The following is an 18,210-nucleotide window of genomic DNA, read 5'->3' as shown; positions in this document are numbered from 1 at the left end:
AACCTTCAATTCCTGGGCTCGAGGGAGCCTCCTGCCTCAGCTGGGATTCCAGGTGTGCGCCACGGTGCCCAGCTGTTTTCAATAGATCTGAAGGAAGACCAAAACAAATTGTCAACTGATAAAACATTTAAATGTTTTTGGTTAATACTTACTAGCTTGAGATACTACTATAATAAAACCCCTTTTAGTTGCAACTTCCTATTTATGTGGACAAGGTACCTAAGCTTACACGTATGAAAAAAATTGGAATAGAATTATATATGAATCCGTCTCACTGGAGCAATCACGGTGCTAGAGAACTCAGATACCGATTTTTTTTTTTTTTTTTGAGACTGAGTTTTGCTCTCCAGGCTGGAGTGCAGTGGTATGCTCTCAATTCACTGCAACCTCCGCCGCCCGGGTTCAAGCCATTCTCCTGCCTCAGGCTCCCAAGTAGCTGGGATTACAGGTGCTCGCCACCACACCCGGCTAATTTTTGTATTTTTAGTAGACAGGGTTTCGCTATGTTGTCCAGGCTGGTCTCGAACTCCTGACCTCAGGTGATACACCCGCCTCGGCCTCCCAAAGTGCTGGAATTTCAGGCATGAGCCACCGCGCCCGGCCTAGATACCGGTTTTCTACAGCAGAAGTAGTCACACTTTCTAAAGCAGAGGGCTTTGGAGTCAGACCCGAGCTGGAGTGAAGGATGCCTTGCGATCTCTCTTCAGCAAGCTGTTGTTTTAGGGACGTGGGGCCACTTTCCTTTATTTGTATAAAAGATGCCAGTGCCCACTTCAGAGCTGTGCTGCTCCGGGCCAGAAGTTCAGCGAGTGTCCGTCGGCCCGGCGCTGTCACGTAAGTGGGCTCTTTGAGGTTCACAACGCGTCCTCCCGTGACGTTCTGGGCCTGTGAAGTGTGTCCATGGGAAACGCGCACGGCGGTTCCTCAGGGAGCCGAGGGAGACCCTGGCATCTACTAAACATCCTAGCAGGCAAAAGGGCGCTCCCACGGAACTCGCCGGCCCGAGGGCCCGGGTAGGCCTCCACCTCCACCTTCTCAGACCCTCATACGTTGGCCCTTCCGGCGGCAGCTTCCAGAGCGGGTAGGAGGTGCCACGAGCCGCCCCGCCTGTGCTTAGCTTTGTTGGGCTACGTCACTTCCGCCGCGGTCCCGCCCCCAGCGTGGCCGTAACTCAGGGCAACGGCCGGGCAGGCAGCGACCTGAGTCGCCCTCGCCCACGGGCCGGGACTAGCTGTCGCGAGGCCTTCCATCCGCTCGGCCCCACAGGTGGGTGTGAGCGGCCATTTCTCCATCCCTGGGGCAAGGCCCCGGACCACTCCAAAGGCGACAGAGCGAGAGGCCCTGCCTTGTTCGAAAGGAAGCGACCCTCTGACGCGGGGAATCGAAAGGCAGAGGCACTAAGGGCTGGGGCTGCCCCAAAGCGGACGGGGCCTGGGGAGGGGGCGGGATCTGGGGCGGTGGGCGGGGACTGAGGAGGAGCCGTTGGGGGCGGACCCTTAAGGGCGGATCCCTTTAAGGGCGGGTAGACGGAGGACAGGGATGAGTTCGAAAGGACAATCGAGAATGCTTTTCTGAATGGGATAGCTTGAAAGAAGGGCTGGCGTCTTTGTGGCACGGTAGGAACTGGCGGAGGAAGGGGAAGAGCTGGATGAGGAAAAAAGGCTCATGGAATGAGGAAAAAAGGCTCATGGAATGAGGGGAGGAGCCTGATGGGAAAGGGGTGGGGCCTGCAGGAAGGGGCGGAGCTAGATGAAGAGGTGGAGCCGAGCGTGATGAGCCTGGGTTTTAGGGGTGGCAGGTGGAGCGCGTGAGTTTGCTGACTTGTGCTTTGCTGTGGGCTGTAAGCTGTGTAAGAGCAGAGAAGACGGGTGCTGCTTTAATTTTTTATTCTCAGTGCTAGGTACTTAGTGAATTCATTAATGGGAGTTGAAAAAGGGGAAGTGTTTGAGACTGGGATTGGAATAGATGTGGTCTGATCCGGAGGGATGGTGTAGAAACTGCGCTCCTTGGCATCATTCTGTGAAATACTTGAGGTTCCTGTGACCTGTAGGCATATAATAAGCAGAAGGCATATATAATTAACAAGGAGGATAAAATTTATGCTCTTGAAAATATAAACAAATTGTGCAAATTGGGTGGCGCAGGTGCTTAACTTTGAGACAAAGTTTCGGTTTCTTCCAGTGTGTTTCTAAATGCGACTCCCACCTCATTTTCCTGTAGAAACTATGTTGTTCATGATCAGGATGCCCAGGTCAGTCTTCAGGACCTATTTAACTGGTTCATACAAGTGAAGATTGGTCTTGTATTAAGAAACTTAACTTCCACCATGGCTAACAGTATTTCTAATGATTATTCCTTCATTCAACATAGGTCGTTAAAGACCTGACCCACAGGAATGTTCATTCAAACTCCAAATGAGGCTGCCAGAAACTCATCTTTCTCTGGTTGGAATTTAAGATTCCTTTAAATCTATAGCTTCTAGGAAGATGAGGGTGTGTGGCACAGTGCAGAGCCAATAAGAAGCTGGGGCAAGCTGATAAGGAGTTTTGAAAGATTTCCATCTATCTGCTTTTGATATAAACAGTTTTGTTTGACTTAATACCCTGGGCCTTGGTTTCTTCTGGTCCATCAACATTTCCCCGCCCTTAGTGAATTAGGAATCTGTCAACCAGGTATAGGAATCTACAGTAAGATATTTGTAATCTGATTGTATAGACAGACTGGCAAACATGTGGCACTCTTTATTTTCTGGTAGACATAATTAATCAACCCCAGAAATTTTTCCTGCTGTAGTCAAATCGTAAGATCCTTCTCAATACAACGCTCTAGGTAGCCACTACTCGTTTGGAGGTGACATTTCAGAATTTTTTTTTTTTTTTTGAGACAGTCTCACCCTGTTAGCCAAGCTGGAGTGTAGTGGTGCGATCTCGGCTCACTGCAACCTCCGCCTCTCACGTTCAAGCGATTCTTCTGCCTCTGCCTCCAGAGTAGCTGGGACTACAGGGATGAGCCACCATTCCTGGCTAATTTTTGTATTTTCAGTAGAGATGGGGTTTCATCATATTAGCCAGGCTGGTCTTGAACTCCTGACATCAAGTGATCCACTGGCCTCGGCCTCCCAAAGTACTGGTGTGAGCCACCGCACTCCGCCAGAATGTATTCTTTATCCCTGATCTAGACAATAGGTGTTTTAAAAAGAGAGAGAGAGAGAGAGATCAACTTCTATAACTCTTGGTAAGTTCCTCTAAAAAAAAAAAAAAAAAAAAAACTATCTAAATGGATGGATCTAGAATCCTGTAGAAAAGATTTAGAAACATAGGCCAGATCATTGCATAGGGAGTAAGGTGAAGGTGAATTTGCAGCACTTGAATAATTAGCAAATGTCCAAGTGAAAGGGATATCCAGAGGGGAGTATCCTTTACCCGTCCTTCTCAACATCTTTATTCGTGATGTAGATGGAGATACAGAAGGTATCCTCGTCAAATTAATGACGTCATCAAGCAAGAAGGAATGGTCAAACTGTGGGAAGTCAGAGTTAGGTTGTGAACTATCTGAGCAGGTTTAATGATGGTCCAAAAACAAAAGGGGAAATTTTACAAGGATCTGATGCATTTGGAGTCTACATCTAACACAAAAAGAATAAAGAAAAAGAAAAAGAGAAAAGAAAATCAACAGCATGGTTATGGAGTAAAGAAGACAGGACTTTTTAGCCATTCATGTGAAAAAAAAAAAAAAATCTAGAAGTTGTAGTTCACCTCGAGCTCAGTGTTAATTAAGATTGGGTTATAGGGTTGGGTGTGGTGGCTCATGCCTGTAATCCCAGCACTTTGGGAGGCTGAGGCGGGCACATCACCTGAGGTCAGGAGTTTGAGACCAGCCTGGTCAGCATGGCAAAACCCTGTCTCTACTAAGAATACAAAAATTAGCTGGGCATGGTAGCGGGCACCTGTAATCGCAGCTACTTGGGAGGCTGAGGCAGGAGAATTGCTTGAACCCAGTAGGTTGCAGTGAGCAGAGATCGTGTCACCCCACTCCAGCCTGGGTGACAGAGCCAAGACTGTCTGAAAAAAAAAAAAAAGGCCAGGCGCAATGGCTTATGCCCATAATCCCAACGCTTTGGGAGGCTGAGGCGGGCAGATCACAAGGTCAAGAGATCGAGACCATCCTGGCCAACATGATGAAGCCCTGTCTCTACTAAAAATACAAAAATTAGCTGGGTGTGATGGTGCGCATCTGTAGTCCCAGCTACTCAGGAGGCTGAGGCAGGAGAACTGCATGAACCCAAGAGGCGGAGGTTGCAGGGAGCCGAGATCATACCACTGCATTCCAGCCTGGTGACAGAGTGAGACTGTCAAAAAAAAAAAAAAAAAAAAAAAGGAAATAAAAAAGATTGGGTTATACTTTTTAAAAAATATAATAACTTTGTTTAATTAATAGATGTAGATTTCAGATCAAAAGGAGTCAGATTTCAAAGCAGACATTTCTAGTCAGACCACTTTTGAGGTATTGCTTTCAGTTCCAGGCACCACATTTTAAGAGACAGGTAATTTTGCATTCTTAAGATAATGAGGAACTTAAGATTTGTATCTGACAAAATAATAGCTGTTTTCAGATGTTTTCAGATTTGTGTTTGAGAAGAATACCCAGAACTGAGGAACAAAATGTGCAGATTTGCAGATGACTTAATTTGAGATCATTCAAATCTTTAGAGCTTCCAATGGAAAGAAAAAAATTCTTGTCAAGTTATGAGCACTCAGTCATTGAAAGTACTTAAGCAGAAGTATTTAAGCTGAATTATTATTGTATTAGTTTTCTATTGTTGTTGTGTTATCTGTTTACGATCTCCTAAGTCATCCAGTCTGGACTCTTATTGGATGAACCCACTTCCAAGATCATTCAGACTGTTGGTTGAATTCAGTTTCTTAAAGTTGTGCAACTGAGATCCACGTTTAATTCCTCATTGTAAACCAGGGTCTTCTCTCAGCTCCTAAATGCCATCCACATTCCTTGGGATGTGACCCCCCAACTTCATCAAAGCCAGAAACAATGCATTGAATTCCTCTTGTGCTTTGTATCTCTGACTTCTGCTGCTGCTAGCTAAGACAAGTTTGTTTTGGAAGACTATGTTATTTGATTAGGCTTACCCGGATTATCCAAAATAATCTCCTATCTTCACGTCAACTGGTTAATAACCATAATTACATCTGCAAAGTCCCTTTTACCATGTAATATAAAATATTTGTGGATGTTATATTTCATCCTGTTCACCCAGGGATTAGGGTGGGAAATCTTGAGGGGAGAGAATTTGTAGAATTCTGCCTACCACATTATCTTTCAGGAACATTCTAGAAGAGCTTATTGCAACAGGTATTTTTACCCATTTTTCTCTCCATGATCATAAATTAACTTTATATACTATTCTGCCTCTAATCAGAGTTGTATCTTTGAATTAAGCATATTTTTAGTCCTCCAAAGACATGGAACTTGTATTCCTGAGACTTTCAATCTCTAATAGTCACCTTTTAGCCTGAATTTATGGTACATACCAATCTGGCTTTACACAGCGTAATAACTACAGATATCTGTTCCCTTCTATAGTGGTAAAATAGTTTATGTTTTATATTTTCCTATTGTGAAACAGCAACTATATTTTCCTTTTTCACCTGAAACTAGTCCTTTTCTGCTAGCATCATGTGACTTCCTATATGGTAGCTATAATTTAGAGGACTAAATAATCTATTTAGCTAGTTCCCTTTAGTATGTAACTCTTCAGTTATTTTTTAAAGTATGTTATAATTGGCTGGGCACTTTGGGAGGCTGAGGCAGACGGATCACTTGACGTCAGGAGTTTGAGATCGACCTGGCCAACATGCCAAAACCCCGTTTCTACAAAAATATACAAAAATTAGCCAGGCATGGTGGCACATGCCTGTAATCACAGCTACTCAGGAGACTGAGGCATGAGAATTGCTTGAACCTGGGAGTCAGAGGTTGCAGTGAGCCGAGATCATGCCATTGCACTCCAGCCTGGGCAAGAGAGTGAGACTCTGTCTCAAAAACATAGAAATAAAAAAATAAGAAGTAGGATGGGCGCGGTGGCTCATTCCTGTAATCCCAGCACTTTCGGAGGCTGAGACGGGTAGATCACCTGAGGTCAGGAGTTCGAAACCAGCCTGACCAACATGAAGAAACCCCATCTCTACTAAAAATACAAAATTAGCCTGCCATGATGGCACATGTGTGTAATCCCAGCTGCTTAGGAGGGTGAGGCAGGAGAATCACTTGAACCCAGAGGCAGAGGTTGCAGTGAGCCAAGATTGCACACTTGCACTCCAGCCTGGGCAACAAGAGTAAAACTCCATCTCAATAAAAATAAAAAAAATAGTAAATAAAAGGTATGTTATAGCTAGTTGCTTTTCTTTTTTCTTTTTTTTGCATCAGATATAATCATGACATGAACAACCCCTCACAGTCAGAGTCCCACCTGGCCTTGTAATCTCAGCTCTGACACAATCTCAGTAACTTTACTTACCTGTATAGGACAGACTGTGGTATAGCAACAAGCAGTTCCTCAAATCTCATGGCTGGAGTCATTAAGCTTTTTCTCATCCATGCACAGTCTGATGAGGGTTTATGGGGGCATTTCTCAAAGCTGTGACTCAAAATCTAGGCTTCTTCCATTCTGTGGTGCTGCTAACTCAACATGTGACCCCCAAGGTCATCGTGGGAAGATAAGAGAGAACTGAAGGAGGATGTTACCTATTCACTGCCTCATCCAGGAAGTGACACACATCAGTTCCACTCACAGTCTGTTGACCAGGCTAGTCACAAGGCTCTGTGAAGTCACCAAAATCTGGCTTCTTACTCCTCCTGGAGATGTAGAAGGAAGTATTAGCCCTGCTTCTCCTTAAAGTTAGGCAATGTCCGTGATTTACTCCAGGCTAATGACATATGAACTGAAGTCAAATGAGTGACTTCCAGGAAGAAACATCTAAGAGCCATGTTTGCCATCACACTCGGCATCACAGTGGGCTGTGGTTTCCGATGGCACAGCCTCCGTCAGTTCACATTCAGGAGTGAGGACAATGTGGAACAGAGTCCCAGACATCATACAATGAATCTACAGCATGAGTTAGAAAGAAGCCTATGTTTTTTTAACCACTGGAAAAGAAATAGGGCTGCATGTTGTTGCAGTCCATCCTTGCCTGTCTTGACTAATGCTAGGAAGTCAAGACTGATGGATAGTACTCCTCCTAACTCAAAGTGTACCCACTGCAGCCTTCTTCAAAAAGAGCCTGGCAGCTTGAGTCCTATCTGGGGCAAAAAAGACGTAAATCAAAAACAAGCAAACACAAAATCAGAGTTCTGTTTTTTTTTTAATAAATTCATTTCTAATCTTATTTTCATTAAAATAATAAAGTAGCCACATTATTACCTTCTTTATCAAAACAATATGAAGGGCCAGGCATGGTGGCTTATGTTTATAATCCCAGCACTTTGGGAGGCCGAGGAGGGTGATCACCTGCGGTCAGGAGTTCATGACCAGCCTGGCCAACGTGGTGAAACTCCATCTCTACTAAAAATACAAAAAATTAGCCAGGCGTGGTGGCGGGCACCTGTAGTCCCAGCTACTCAGGAGGCTGAGGCAGGAGAATGGCGTGAACCCGGGAGGCGGAGCTTGCAGTGAGCCAAGATCGCACCACTGCACTCCAGCCTGAGCGACAGAGCGAGACTCTGTCTCAAAAAAAAAAAAAAGAAAAAAAAATTAGCCGGGCATGGTGGCATGTGCCTGAAATCCCAGCTGCTTGGGAGGCTGAGGCATGAGAATCACTTGAACCCAGGAGGCAGAGGTTGCAGTGAGGCAGAATCATGCCATTGCACTCCAGCCTGGGTGACAGAGCGAGACTTGGTCTAAAAAAAAAAAAAGTGTATATATATGTGTGTGTGTGTGTGTATATATATGTGTGTGTGTGTGTGTGTGTATATTTATATATATATGCAAAGAAAGGCTAGGCTCACATCTGTAATCCCAGCACTTTGGGAAGCCAAAATGAGAGGATCGCTTGAGGCCAGGAGTTTGAGACCAGCCTGGTCAATATAGTGAGACCCCATCTCAAAAAATATATATATAAAGAAATTCAAAGGCCCTTTCTGTACTGCATGGCATGGTCATTTCTTCTGCTATCCCTTCACTTCTTTTCAGCTACCAGGCCTTTGGAAATTCCTTTATGTTCTTGGTCGGGTGGTCTCTTTCCACACAGATTTTTCTTTGGGCAGTGTTACTTATTTGTAAATAGGAGATATGTTCATTGTTCTCAGTTTACATTGATTTCTCCCCGTCTTTTCCAACTTTAACTTTTATACAACACATGACAGAAAACATGTCCTTTTGCTGTATTCAACTGGTATGCCTCTACTGTTGACTGTGCTAGCTTAATGGTTGTCTTTATCCATTTCAGGAGTAAGTACTCTGAATTATAGATTGGTTAAGGTGCTAAAGCTACGTTAACTTTGTCAGATGTATAACAAAGGAGCATTTGATAGTCTGTGTACTTCTCAGTTCATTAACAAATTACACGATCTCAACATAGTGTCACAGATCCAAATAGTAACGTCTGTTCTTTTCTGCATTTACACCTGTTCCTTTGGCCGTTCAGTAAATTCAGTGAGAAGGCCTTGTGTACTGTGACTTAAGAATAATTGGACAAATATTTCTGGAGTTCCTCTGAATCACTTTTATAAATCCTATTATCTGATGTATCTTTTTTGTACATCTGTGTTTTTTTTTTCAATAAGTCCTTGTTCGAGGTCTTTAACTTAAAATTACACAAACCATGTTATCCGTTCATTGATACATTTCTTTGGGAGGCTGAGGTGGGTGGATCACCTGGGGTCAGGAGTTCAAGACCAGCCTGGCCAACATGGTGAAACTCCGTTTCTACTAAAAATAGATCTACTAAAAGTAATTAGCCCTGCATGGTGACACATGCCTGTAATCCCAGCTACTCGGGAGGCTGAGACAGGAGAATCGCTTGAACCCAGGAGGCAGAGGTTGCAGTAATCTGAGACTGCACCAGTGCACTCCAACCTGGGCAACAGAGCAAGTGTCTCAAAACAAAACAAAACAAAACAAACAAACAAAAAACCACATTTACTTCAGTTTGCTTAAGGTCAAAATTCATTGTACCCTGGCTTCTATCATTATTCCACATTTCATTTCTTGAAGCTCTCCGATAACATCATGGCTTTAAAAGTTTTATTATGAGACATTTCATGCTTACATAAAAATATAATAGTACGATTAATCTCCATGTCCTCATACCCATCTACAACAAACAGAACTTAAGGGCACTTTGGTTTCATTATTCCCTCCCTAACCTCAACCTCACATTATTTTGAAGCAAATCATATTATTGGTAAAAGAAAATAAACTACTTTACAGTTCTTTGGCTGATCATTTCCTTTTCGTGTCTGTCTTTAAATGCTGCTAGAAAAGATATTTTCTGGATTATGGTAAATTTCCATAGGCTATATTTTTTAGGCTCTCATTTATTTCATTTCCAAATATATTAAGTTCTTTCATCAATCTTTCTTTGGGTTTATTCTTGTTTATCCAAACATGCACTTCGGGGGCTTGGATCTGAGTCAACTATTTCTTTTGTACATGTTGGTTCTAATCACTTTAATAGCCTGTGTAATAGAGTTTAATACCTTCTGGCCTACATCTTTGAGCTTTCCTGCTTTGTACTCTAAATCCAATTTTACAGTTGTATCAGCAAATGCGTCTCCATGGCAACATGTTCATTGTGATCTTTGTGTTTTCTTGATGTGGTGGAAAACGTTAGTATGGACTTTGATGTATGCTTTATCCTGGTGATTCTCAAACGGAATCAGGTTGTAAAGTTCAGTGAAAGCCAAGAAATGGGATGGCATGAGCTCTTGATTTACGTCAAATCTGTAAGTCAGGCATAATTTTACTACCAGAAAATATTATATGAATATAGATGTCTGCATTCCAACATAAAAGTAAAACTGCATACAAATTGCAAGGAATCACACATCCACTCTTTTCTTTGATCTTCTATTGATTCTTGTACGTTTCTGTGTGTCATCTGCTAACATGAGCTGGAAGACAAGAATGGGTAATAAAACTTGACAGTTACAAAAAAATTAGCCAGGCGTGATGGCAGGCGCCTGTAGTCTTAGCTACCTGGGAGGCTGAGGCAGGAGAATTGCTTGAACCCGGGAGGCGGAGGTTGCAGTGAGTTGAGATCACACCACTGCACTCCAGCCTGGGCGACCGGAGGGAGACAGACAACAACTTGGTAGTAAGTTTTGAGAAGGGAAACTTAAAATACAGCTTTTCTATCCACTAACTGAATTTCTTTTTAATTAGGAAAAGACCACCAGCATTCTCTTTTAGTAGCGGAGCGTCTTGATTCTGCGTGAAGTACACCAGGGTTCTGAAGGTGCATCTGGTGATCCGGTATGCAGTAATCTGACCTTTTGACTAATAGTACTGTGTTAATTGACTCAGGGATGATTCTTAGCTTTGAGTCACAAGGAATCCATACAGTTCCTCATGAACCGTCATAACATAAGTAAAGTGCTTATAAAAATGTAGTGTTGGCCAGGCACGGTGACTCACACCTGTAATTCCAGCTACTCGGGAGGCTGAGGCAGGAGAATTGCTTGAACCTGAGAGGCGGAGGTACAACTTCCAACCTAAAATTATACAAAATTTACTCCTGTACATTTTGTCAGTGAGCTAAAATCACACCACTGCACTCCAGCATGGGAAACAGAGTGAGACTCTGTCTCAAAGAAACAAAACAAAACAAAACAAAACAAAAAACCAAAAAAACTACTGTAAGCCTATGTGAAAAAGTCAAAATGGTAATTAAACAGATTTGTTATAAGAAGTACTGATCTCTTCCTAAACAGAAAAAGAAAAAAACTAGTTTTCTGTCATGGGTCATGTTCGGCTGAGAGAAAGCAAGGAGTGGGTGTCCCCTGTGGCTTCTCTCTCAGCACAAGCAAGGAACTTCTTGAGAAGACAATGGGTGCTTATCAGCACTCAAACCAGAGCGTTGGTGGTCACTGCTCATGTATTCCAGTTAATTTCCGCAGCCTGTGGGGTCCACAGGAAGAGCTCCTATCTGTAGGAAGGTATTATGCTTTTGCCCTTTTTTTTTTTCTTTTTGAGATAGATTCTTACTTTGTCGCCCAGGCTGGAGTGCAGTGGCGCAATCTTGGCTCACTGCAACCTCTGCTTCCCAAGTTCAAGCATTTCTCCTGCCGCAGCCTCCTGAGTAGCCAGGGCTGCAGGTGTGCACCACCACACCTGGCTAACTTTTTTGTATTTTTAGTAGAGACAGGGTTTCACATGTTGGTCAGGCTGGTCTCAAACACCTAACCTCAAATGATCTGCCCAGCTCAGCCTCCCAAACTGCTGGGATTACAGGCATGAGCCACTGCGCCCAGCCACTTTTGCCCTTTTTATAGATGGGCAAACAGACCCAGAAAAGTAAGTCATTGCTCCAGAGACACAGCCAATAAATAGGCCTGGAACTGTTCAGCTCTTTGGCTCTGATCAGGTTTACAACTTTGCAGACCCTTTGTCTAGATTCTAAATGCCAAGTGCCTTTTCCAGAAGAACATCCATTAATGGTAGATAGGGTTATCACCATCATTATCACCATCACCTACTATTTTACTTTGCTAGGGACATCATGACAATGTACTACAGACTGAGTGGCTTAAGCCACAGAAATGTATTACCTCATAGGTCTGGATTCGCAAAGTCCAAAATCAAAGTGTTGGCGGGGTTTGTTCCTTCTGAGGGCTGTGAGAGGAGGCTCTGTTCCAGGCTGCTGTCTTTGGCTTATAGATGGCCATCTTCTCCCTATGTCTCTTCATATCTTCTTCTTTTTGAGACAGAGTCTTGCTCTGCAGCCCAGGCTGGAGTGCAATAGCACGATCTCGGCTCACTGCAACCTCCGCCTCCCAGATTCAAGTGATTCTCCTGCCTCAGCCCCCTGAGTAGCTGGGATTACAGGTTCGCACCACCACACCCAGCTAATTTTGTATTTTTAGTAGAGATGGGGTTTCGCCATGCTGGCCAGGCTGTCCTCAAACTCCTGACCTCAGGTGATCCACCAGCCTCAGCCTTCCAAAGTGCTGAGAATACAAGTGTGAGCCATTGCTCCTGGCTACCTTATCTTTCATAGTGCCAGTGGTTGGCAGTGGATGGTTTTGTAATACTTGTTCTCAGTCTCTTCCTGAACCAACCTACCTACCTTCCTTCTTTCCTTCTTTCCGTCCGTCCTTCCTTCCTTCCTTCCTTCCTTCCTTCCTTCCTTCCTTCCTTCCTTCCTTCCTTCCTTCCTTCCTTCTTTCCTTCCTCCCTCCCTCCCTCCCTCCCTTCCTTTTTTGTTTTTTTTTTACGGAATCTCACTCTCTTAACCCAGGCTGGAGTGCGGTGGCCCGATCTCAGCTCGCTGCAATCTCTGCCTCCTGGGTTCAAGTGATTCTCCTGCCTCAGCCTCCCTAGTAGCTGGGATTACAGGCGCCCGCCATATTTTTAGTAGAAATGGGGTTTCACCATGTTGGCCAGACTGGCCACAAACTCCTGACCTCAAGTGATCTGCCTGCTTTGGCTTCCCAAAGTAATTCCTGGAATTACAGGCATGAGCCACCGCGGCTGGCCATATTCCTGAATGTGTCTTGAAGATATTTCACCTGAGTATTGAATTGCTTTTTTTTAAAAAAAATTAATATTAAAAACGAAGTTCCATTCATGTTTTCAAACAGCAAGAAGATGTTAAAAACTTTAAGCAACCATCGTAGTAATGGATCTCTGTCAGAAAAATGAGACTGACTTAGAAAATGGTGAAAATAATGAAATTCAAAGCACAGAAGAAACAGAACCAACCTGTACTTGTCCAGATGGAAGAAGTGAAAAGAATCATGTTTATTGTCTTCTCGATATCAGTGACATTACGCTTGAACAAGATGAAAAAGCCGAAGAGTTTATTATTGGAACGGGATGGGAAGAGGCAGTGAGTATCTTTCTGAGTCACAGCTTTTCTATCTCTTGCACATCAGTGTTTTGGTGCAAGCCTCTTTTTTCCGAAAACAGTTAATATTACCAAAAAATGTAGAATCAATGACATGTAGAAACCCTGGAATCGAGGTAAAATATTACTGATGATAATAGCAGCACCTACTGTGTGTATTTATGACCACTTAGTATGTGGACAGGACAGTACTAAGTGCTTTGGATACATTAATTCATCTACCCTCTCAATAGCCATATGAGGCAAATATTATTCCCAGCCTTGCTTTGTGGATAAGTATACTGAGTCACCTGGAAGACAAAGTAACATGCTCGAGATCACCCGGCTAGTAAGTGGCCAAGGCAGGGCTTGGATCTAGTTCTCCTGAACTCTAGAACCCTGACTTCTTAACGGCTATGCTGAACTCCCTGAGAGAACTGAGGTTCTATCCTAATGGTTCCTACTCAGAACTCTGCAGGCTTTTTTTTTTCCCCCCGCGATGAGATAGAGTTTCACTGTCGTCCAGGCTGGAGTGCAGTGGCGCGATCTTGGCTCACTGCAAGCTCTGCCTCCTGAGTTCAAGTGATTCTCCTGCCTCAGCCCCCTGAGTAGCTGGGATTTTAGGTGCCCACCATGCCCAGCTAATTTTTATATTTTTAGTAGAGACGGGATTTCACCATATCGGCCAGGCTAGTGTTGAACTCTTGACCGTAGGTGATCTGCCCACCTGAGCCTCCCAAAGTGCAGGGATTACAGGCCTGAGCCACTGCACCTGGTCTGCAGGCTTGCTCTTAAACAATTCTTAGAATCAATAATAGAATCCTATGTTTAAAACTATAAGAATAAAAAAAAAAAAAAAAGGGCATAAAACTATAAGAAAACTTGGTCTAATCCAGTGATTAAACATAGGATTACTAGATAACACCTCATTTATCAGTATAAGTATGTCCAAAATGTGATCCTGTGTTTTTATCTGGCAACCCTATATTTTTTTTGAGACGGAGTCTTGCTTTGTCGCCCAGGCTGGAGTACAGTGGCCAGATCTCAGCTCACTGCAAGCTCCGCCTCCCGGGTTTACGCCATTCTCCTGCCTCAGCCTCCCGAGTAGCTGGGACTATAGGCGCCCGCCACCTCGCCTGGCTAGTTTTTTGTATTTTTTAGTAGAGACAGGGTTTCGCCGTGTTAGCCAGGATGGTCTTGATCTCCTGACCTTGTGATCCGCCCGTCTCAGCCTCCCAAAGTGCTGGGATTATAGGCTTGAGCCACCGCGCCCAGCTGCAACTCTATTTTAACCGTGATCTCTGTGACAAGATCAGCCAGAGGACTCTGGGCGTGGATGGGGAGTAGGTGTCCCTGGGTATGCAGGGCTCCTCTGCGTTCCAGGACTTGCCTCTGCTCCCGGGTCTCCCTCCAGCCTCTCCAAGCAACAGTGTTCCCCAGGTATGGGAAGCAGAGACTGGCGGTGCTCGAAATCCTTGTTGGTGGGCCAAGTATGAGCGGTTTTCGTTTTATTTTAATAGCTTCGAATTTAAATGTGCATTTGAAAAGAAATATAGTCAGCACCTCAAAGTGGCCATTTACAAACACTATTGCTTAGTGTTTTCGTATTAACAAATGCCATTGCTAATATTTAGGATTAACAAATCCTATTACAAATACTGTTATTACTTTGTAGGGGTGAAAGTAAGATATTACACTTTTTTTTCATGCTTTGAAACTTTGAAGAATTTTTTTTTAAGTGAATGAATTTTAAGAAAGTTATTGGTAGGGGAAGGGGTAGTAAAAAAAAAAAATAAAAATAAGAATATTGTTTCACGTAAGACTGCCAAAATAGGAATGTGGCCAAAATTGGAGCAGGGACAGTTTGGGCCGCTTGGCTGGGGGAGTAACATGCTGCTTTATTTGCAGGTCCAAGGGTGGGGAAGGACTTCTCCAGCTGCCTGCATCTGGCCGAGGAAGTTACCAAAAAAGGCGAGGGTAGGGGAAGGTGCCTGCAGTGACTGCTTGGTGTGTCTTAACCTGGCCCACAGGAGCCTCGAGACCAAGCCTCCTACGGAGGGGGGCCCAGAGAAGGATCAGAGCAGCCCCTCCCAGACTCAGGCAGCCCCCCAGGGCCCCAGCACCGCTTCCAGGGCGATTAGCAACATCTGCTTTCCCACCTACTTTCGAACAGAGAAAAAAAGTCTGCAAATCAAGGAGTTTATTTGGTGCACCGAAGACTGGGCCATCCCGGACAGTAGTAGGAGCAAGGCCCTTCGGAACCCCAGTGGAGGGGCCCACAGAGGGCTGTCCATCCCAGGCCCCCTGACTTCCAGGGCCCTCCTAGTTCTGCCACCCCTGAAGGCTTCACTTTCAAATGCCTTGGATGTTCTGGGTAAGAAGAGTAAGAACTCTTTCTTGCAGTCAGAAGAGAAGGTGCTGAGTGTGGAAAAGGATGGGTGTCTGGCTTGTGCATATGGCTTGAAAACAGCAGATGGGAAAGGTGAAAAGAGACCCAGTGAGCTGGCCAAACACACTGTGGTCAACGACACGCCATCCTCCCCTTCCCCAGCGGCCCGGACATCCCTGCTGGCCGATCCGGAGCAGTGCTGTCTGCACTGGTCCCTCCTGTCTGAGAAAAACCTGGCGTGCCCTTCAGACTCCAGTAACGTTCGCTATCTTGCTGCCTTGCAGCTTCTGCAGAAACGGGGAGTGCAAAACTACAAATCCAAATTCCAAGCCAAGGATCCAAGACCTCCTGTGATAACCCAAAAGGCCAAGCAGGAAAACAGGCCCCAGATGCTGGAGACCAAAGTGTTCACAAGACCTCTCTTGCCATCCCTCACAGTGAGCAGAGTTGTCATTCCGGTCTCTACCCACAGGATCCTCTGAGCGGTCATGGGAGAACCCCTGGGAATAAGCGCTGCGTGAGATGCAGCCATCCTTTCTCTTTCTTCTCTTTCACTTCTCACCCACCCCCGATTCTTTCTTTCTCTCCTCTCCGTCAGTCTGTTTTTCCTCTTCTTTTCCTCCTTTTTTTTTTTTGTAGTACAACCGAAGAAAACTGAACCTCTGTGAATGGGTTGGGATTTATTCTCTAAAACACCATATTCATGTGTTACCTGCTTCTGCTACTTAGCCATTCACAAAATGCCAATTGATCATGCCAGCCCTGGCCTCTGCCTGCCTCATGTCCACACCCAGCAGAAGCCACACAGAAGGTGGGGAATCCAAAGGGCCTCCTTCCCTCCATGCTGGCCCCAGGCCAGCCCAGAGCTGTCTGGCAGGTGCCCTTTCGGCCCCACCCCCGTGCCTCAAACTAAGTATACTGGACTGGTTTAGACCAAACTGCCTCCTGATCTTTTGAACGAAGCAGGTAGCTATCTGCTGCCTCATTTGCTCTTGCAACAAAGATCTAAAGAATTGCTTTAATAGAAAACTCCAGGCCGAGTGCGGTGGCTCACGCCTGTAATCCCAGCACTTTGAGAGGCCAAGGCGGGTGGATCACCTGAGGTTGGGAGTTCGAGACCAGTCTAACCAACGTGGAGAAACCCCATCTCTACTAAAATAATACACAATTAGCCGGGCGTGGTGGCGCATGCCTGTAATCCCAGCTACTCAGGAGGCTGAAGCAGGAGAATCGCTTGAACCCGGGAGGCAGAGGTTGCGGTGAGTTGAGATTGTGTCATTGTACTCCAGCCTGGGCAATAAGAGCGAAACTCCGCCTCAAAAAAAGGAAAAGGAAACTCCAGCTTGTGTCTAGGATGTCCGAGGCATCAGAGACCCTGTGTGTCCAGGGTGTCACGCCCTCAGATTGTTTCCATGCATATACATTGTCGTTTCCTGCATGTTCAGATTGCTATATCCTCAGATTGCACCCTCATATTAATCTCTGTGTCTGGAAGTTTTAGCCACAGTGCTACAAAATCCAGCCTGGGAAGCAGGTTAAGAATAATTACTTTTTGGGGCCGGGAGGGGTGGCTCATGCCTGTAATCCCAGCCCTTTGGGAGGCCGAGGTGGGCGGATCACGAGGTCAGGAGATTGAGACCATCCTGGCTAACATGGTGAAACCCCATCTCTACTAAAAATACAAAAAATTAGACGGGCGTGATGGTGGGCGCCTGTAGTCCCAGTTACTCGGGAGGCTGAGGCAGGAGAATGGTGTGAAGCCGGGAGGTGGAGCTTGCAGTGAGCCGAAATCGCACCACTGCACTCCAGCCTGGGCGACAGAGCGAGACTCCGTCTCAGAAAAAAAAAACAAAACATTACTTTTTGGGAAAAAAATAAGAAGATCACTGTGATTATCACCTCAGATGCTTCCTCTGGCCTTTGCATCTAATATTCGGAAACCCTCAACCCCAGACACTTTTGGAAAGGGGCTGTTACTTTCTCCCTCTGTCCTTCCTCTACCCTCATTTTACCCCAACTCATATTCCCACAATTGTATCTAAATTAAATAACATTTGTAAATGAGTTATATTTTAAATGCCAACTGATGTTGCTATGTAGACAACATGTCCTGATGAACCGTTCTGTGATATGAGTAATCATTAAGCTGCTTTGTAATGACATAGTTTGAATTTGCTTAAGGTAGGTTGGACTTGAGCTCTGGATTTCCCGTCTCTTAAACGATGGAGTAGACAGAATATATGACTGTATTTGTAAATATCTGCTTCCATAGTGGTCTTTGTAATGTCTTGTCTGTTTGCCTAGGGGTTTTTGTTTGTTTGTTTCATTTTTTTGAGACAGAGTCTCGCTCTGTCACCCAGGCTGGGGTGCAGTGGAATGATCTTGGCTCACTGTAACCTCTGCCTCCTGGATTCAAGTGATTCTCATGCCCCTGCCTCTCAAGTAGCTGGTATTACAGATGCCCACCACCACACCCAGCTCATTTTTGTATTATTAGTAGAGACCGGGTTTCCGGAGGTTGCAGTGAGCCGAAATCATGCCATTGTACTCCAGCCTGGGCAACAGAACAAGACTCTGTCTAAAAAAAATAAATAACATAAGAATCCAAGGCCTCTTCCCAGACATTCTCTTTTAATCCTGCATGTATGCATGGGAATCAGGGATCATTTTCCTCCTCTAACCCAAGGAGAAATTGTTCAACAGAGGGTTGGTTTTGTTCAGGACAGCATTAAGGTTTGTAGCCTGGGTTTCTGAAGGCTCAAA

The 18,210-nt window shown here is 44.8% G+C and overlaps 1 protein-coding gene across 17 annotated transcripts in view; it reads left to right on the top strand.

The window, feature by feature from the left end:
- The first annotated feature begins 651 nt into the window (after window positions 1–651).
- The window catches only part of C20H16orf46 (chromosome 20 C16orf46 homolog), a 70,937-nt gene continuing 53,378 nt past the window's right edge, over window positions 652–18,210 (top strand). For 2 of the 17 annotated variants that reach the window (XR_013412232.1, XR_013412233.1), the window contains exons 1-2: window positions 1,142–1,266; window positions 10,397–10,486. Coding sequence is in view for 6 of the 17 variants with exons in the window: in XM_077986949.1 (XP_077843075.1) it covers window positions 12,852–13,061; window positions 14,967–15,929 (1,173 nt within the window). In the remaining 11 variants the exon portion in view is untranslated. Of the gene's footprint in view, window positions 1,267–1,498; window positions 1,617–10,396; window positions 10,487–12,813; window positions 13,062–14,966; window positions 17,705–18,210 lie in introns of those variants that run through there. The other 15 variants (XR_013412234.1, XR_013412235.1, XR_013412230.1 and 12 more) reach the window with 14 other exon arrangements.

Source organism: Macaca mulatta, chromosome 20 (assembly GCF_049350105.2).
Source record: "Macaca mulatta isolate MMU2019108-1 chromosome 20, T2T-MMU8v2.0, whole genome shotgun sequence".
In the NCBI taxonomy this organism is placed as follows: Eukaryota; Metazoa; Chordata; class Mammalia; order Primates; family Cercopithecidae; genus Macaca; species Macaca mulatta.
This window is presented reverse-complemented; position numbering and strand designations above follow the sequence as displayed.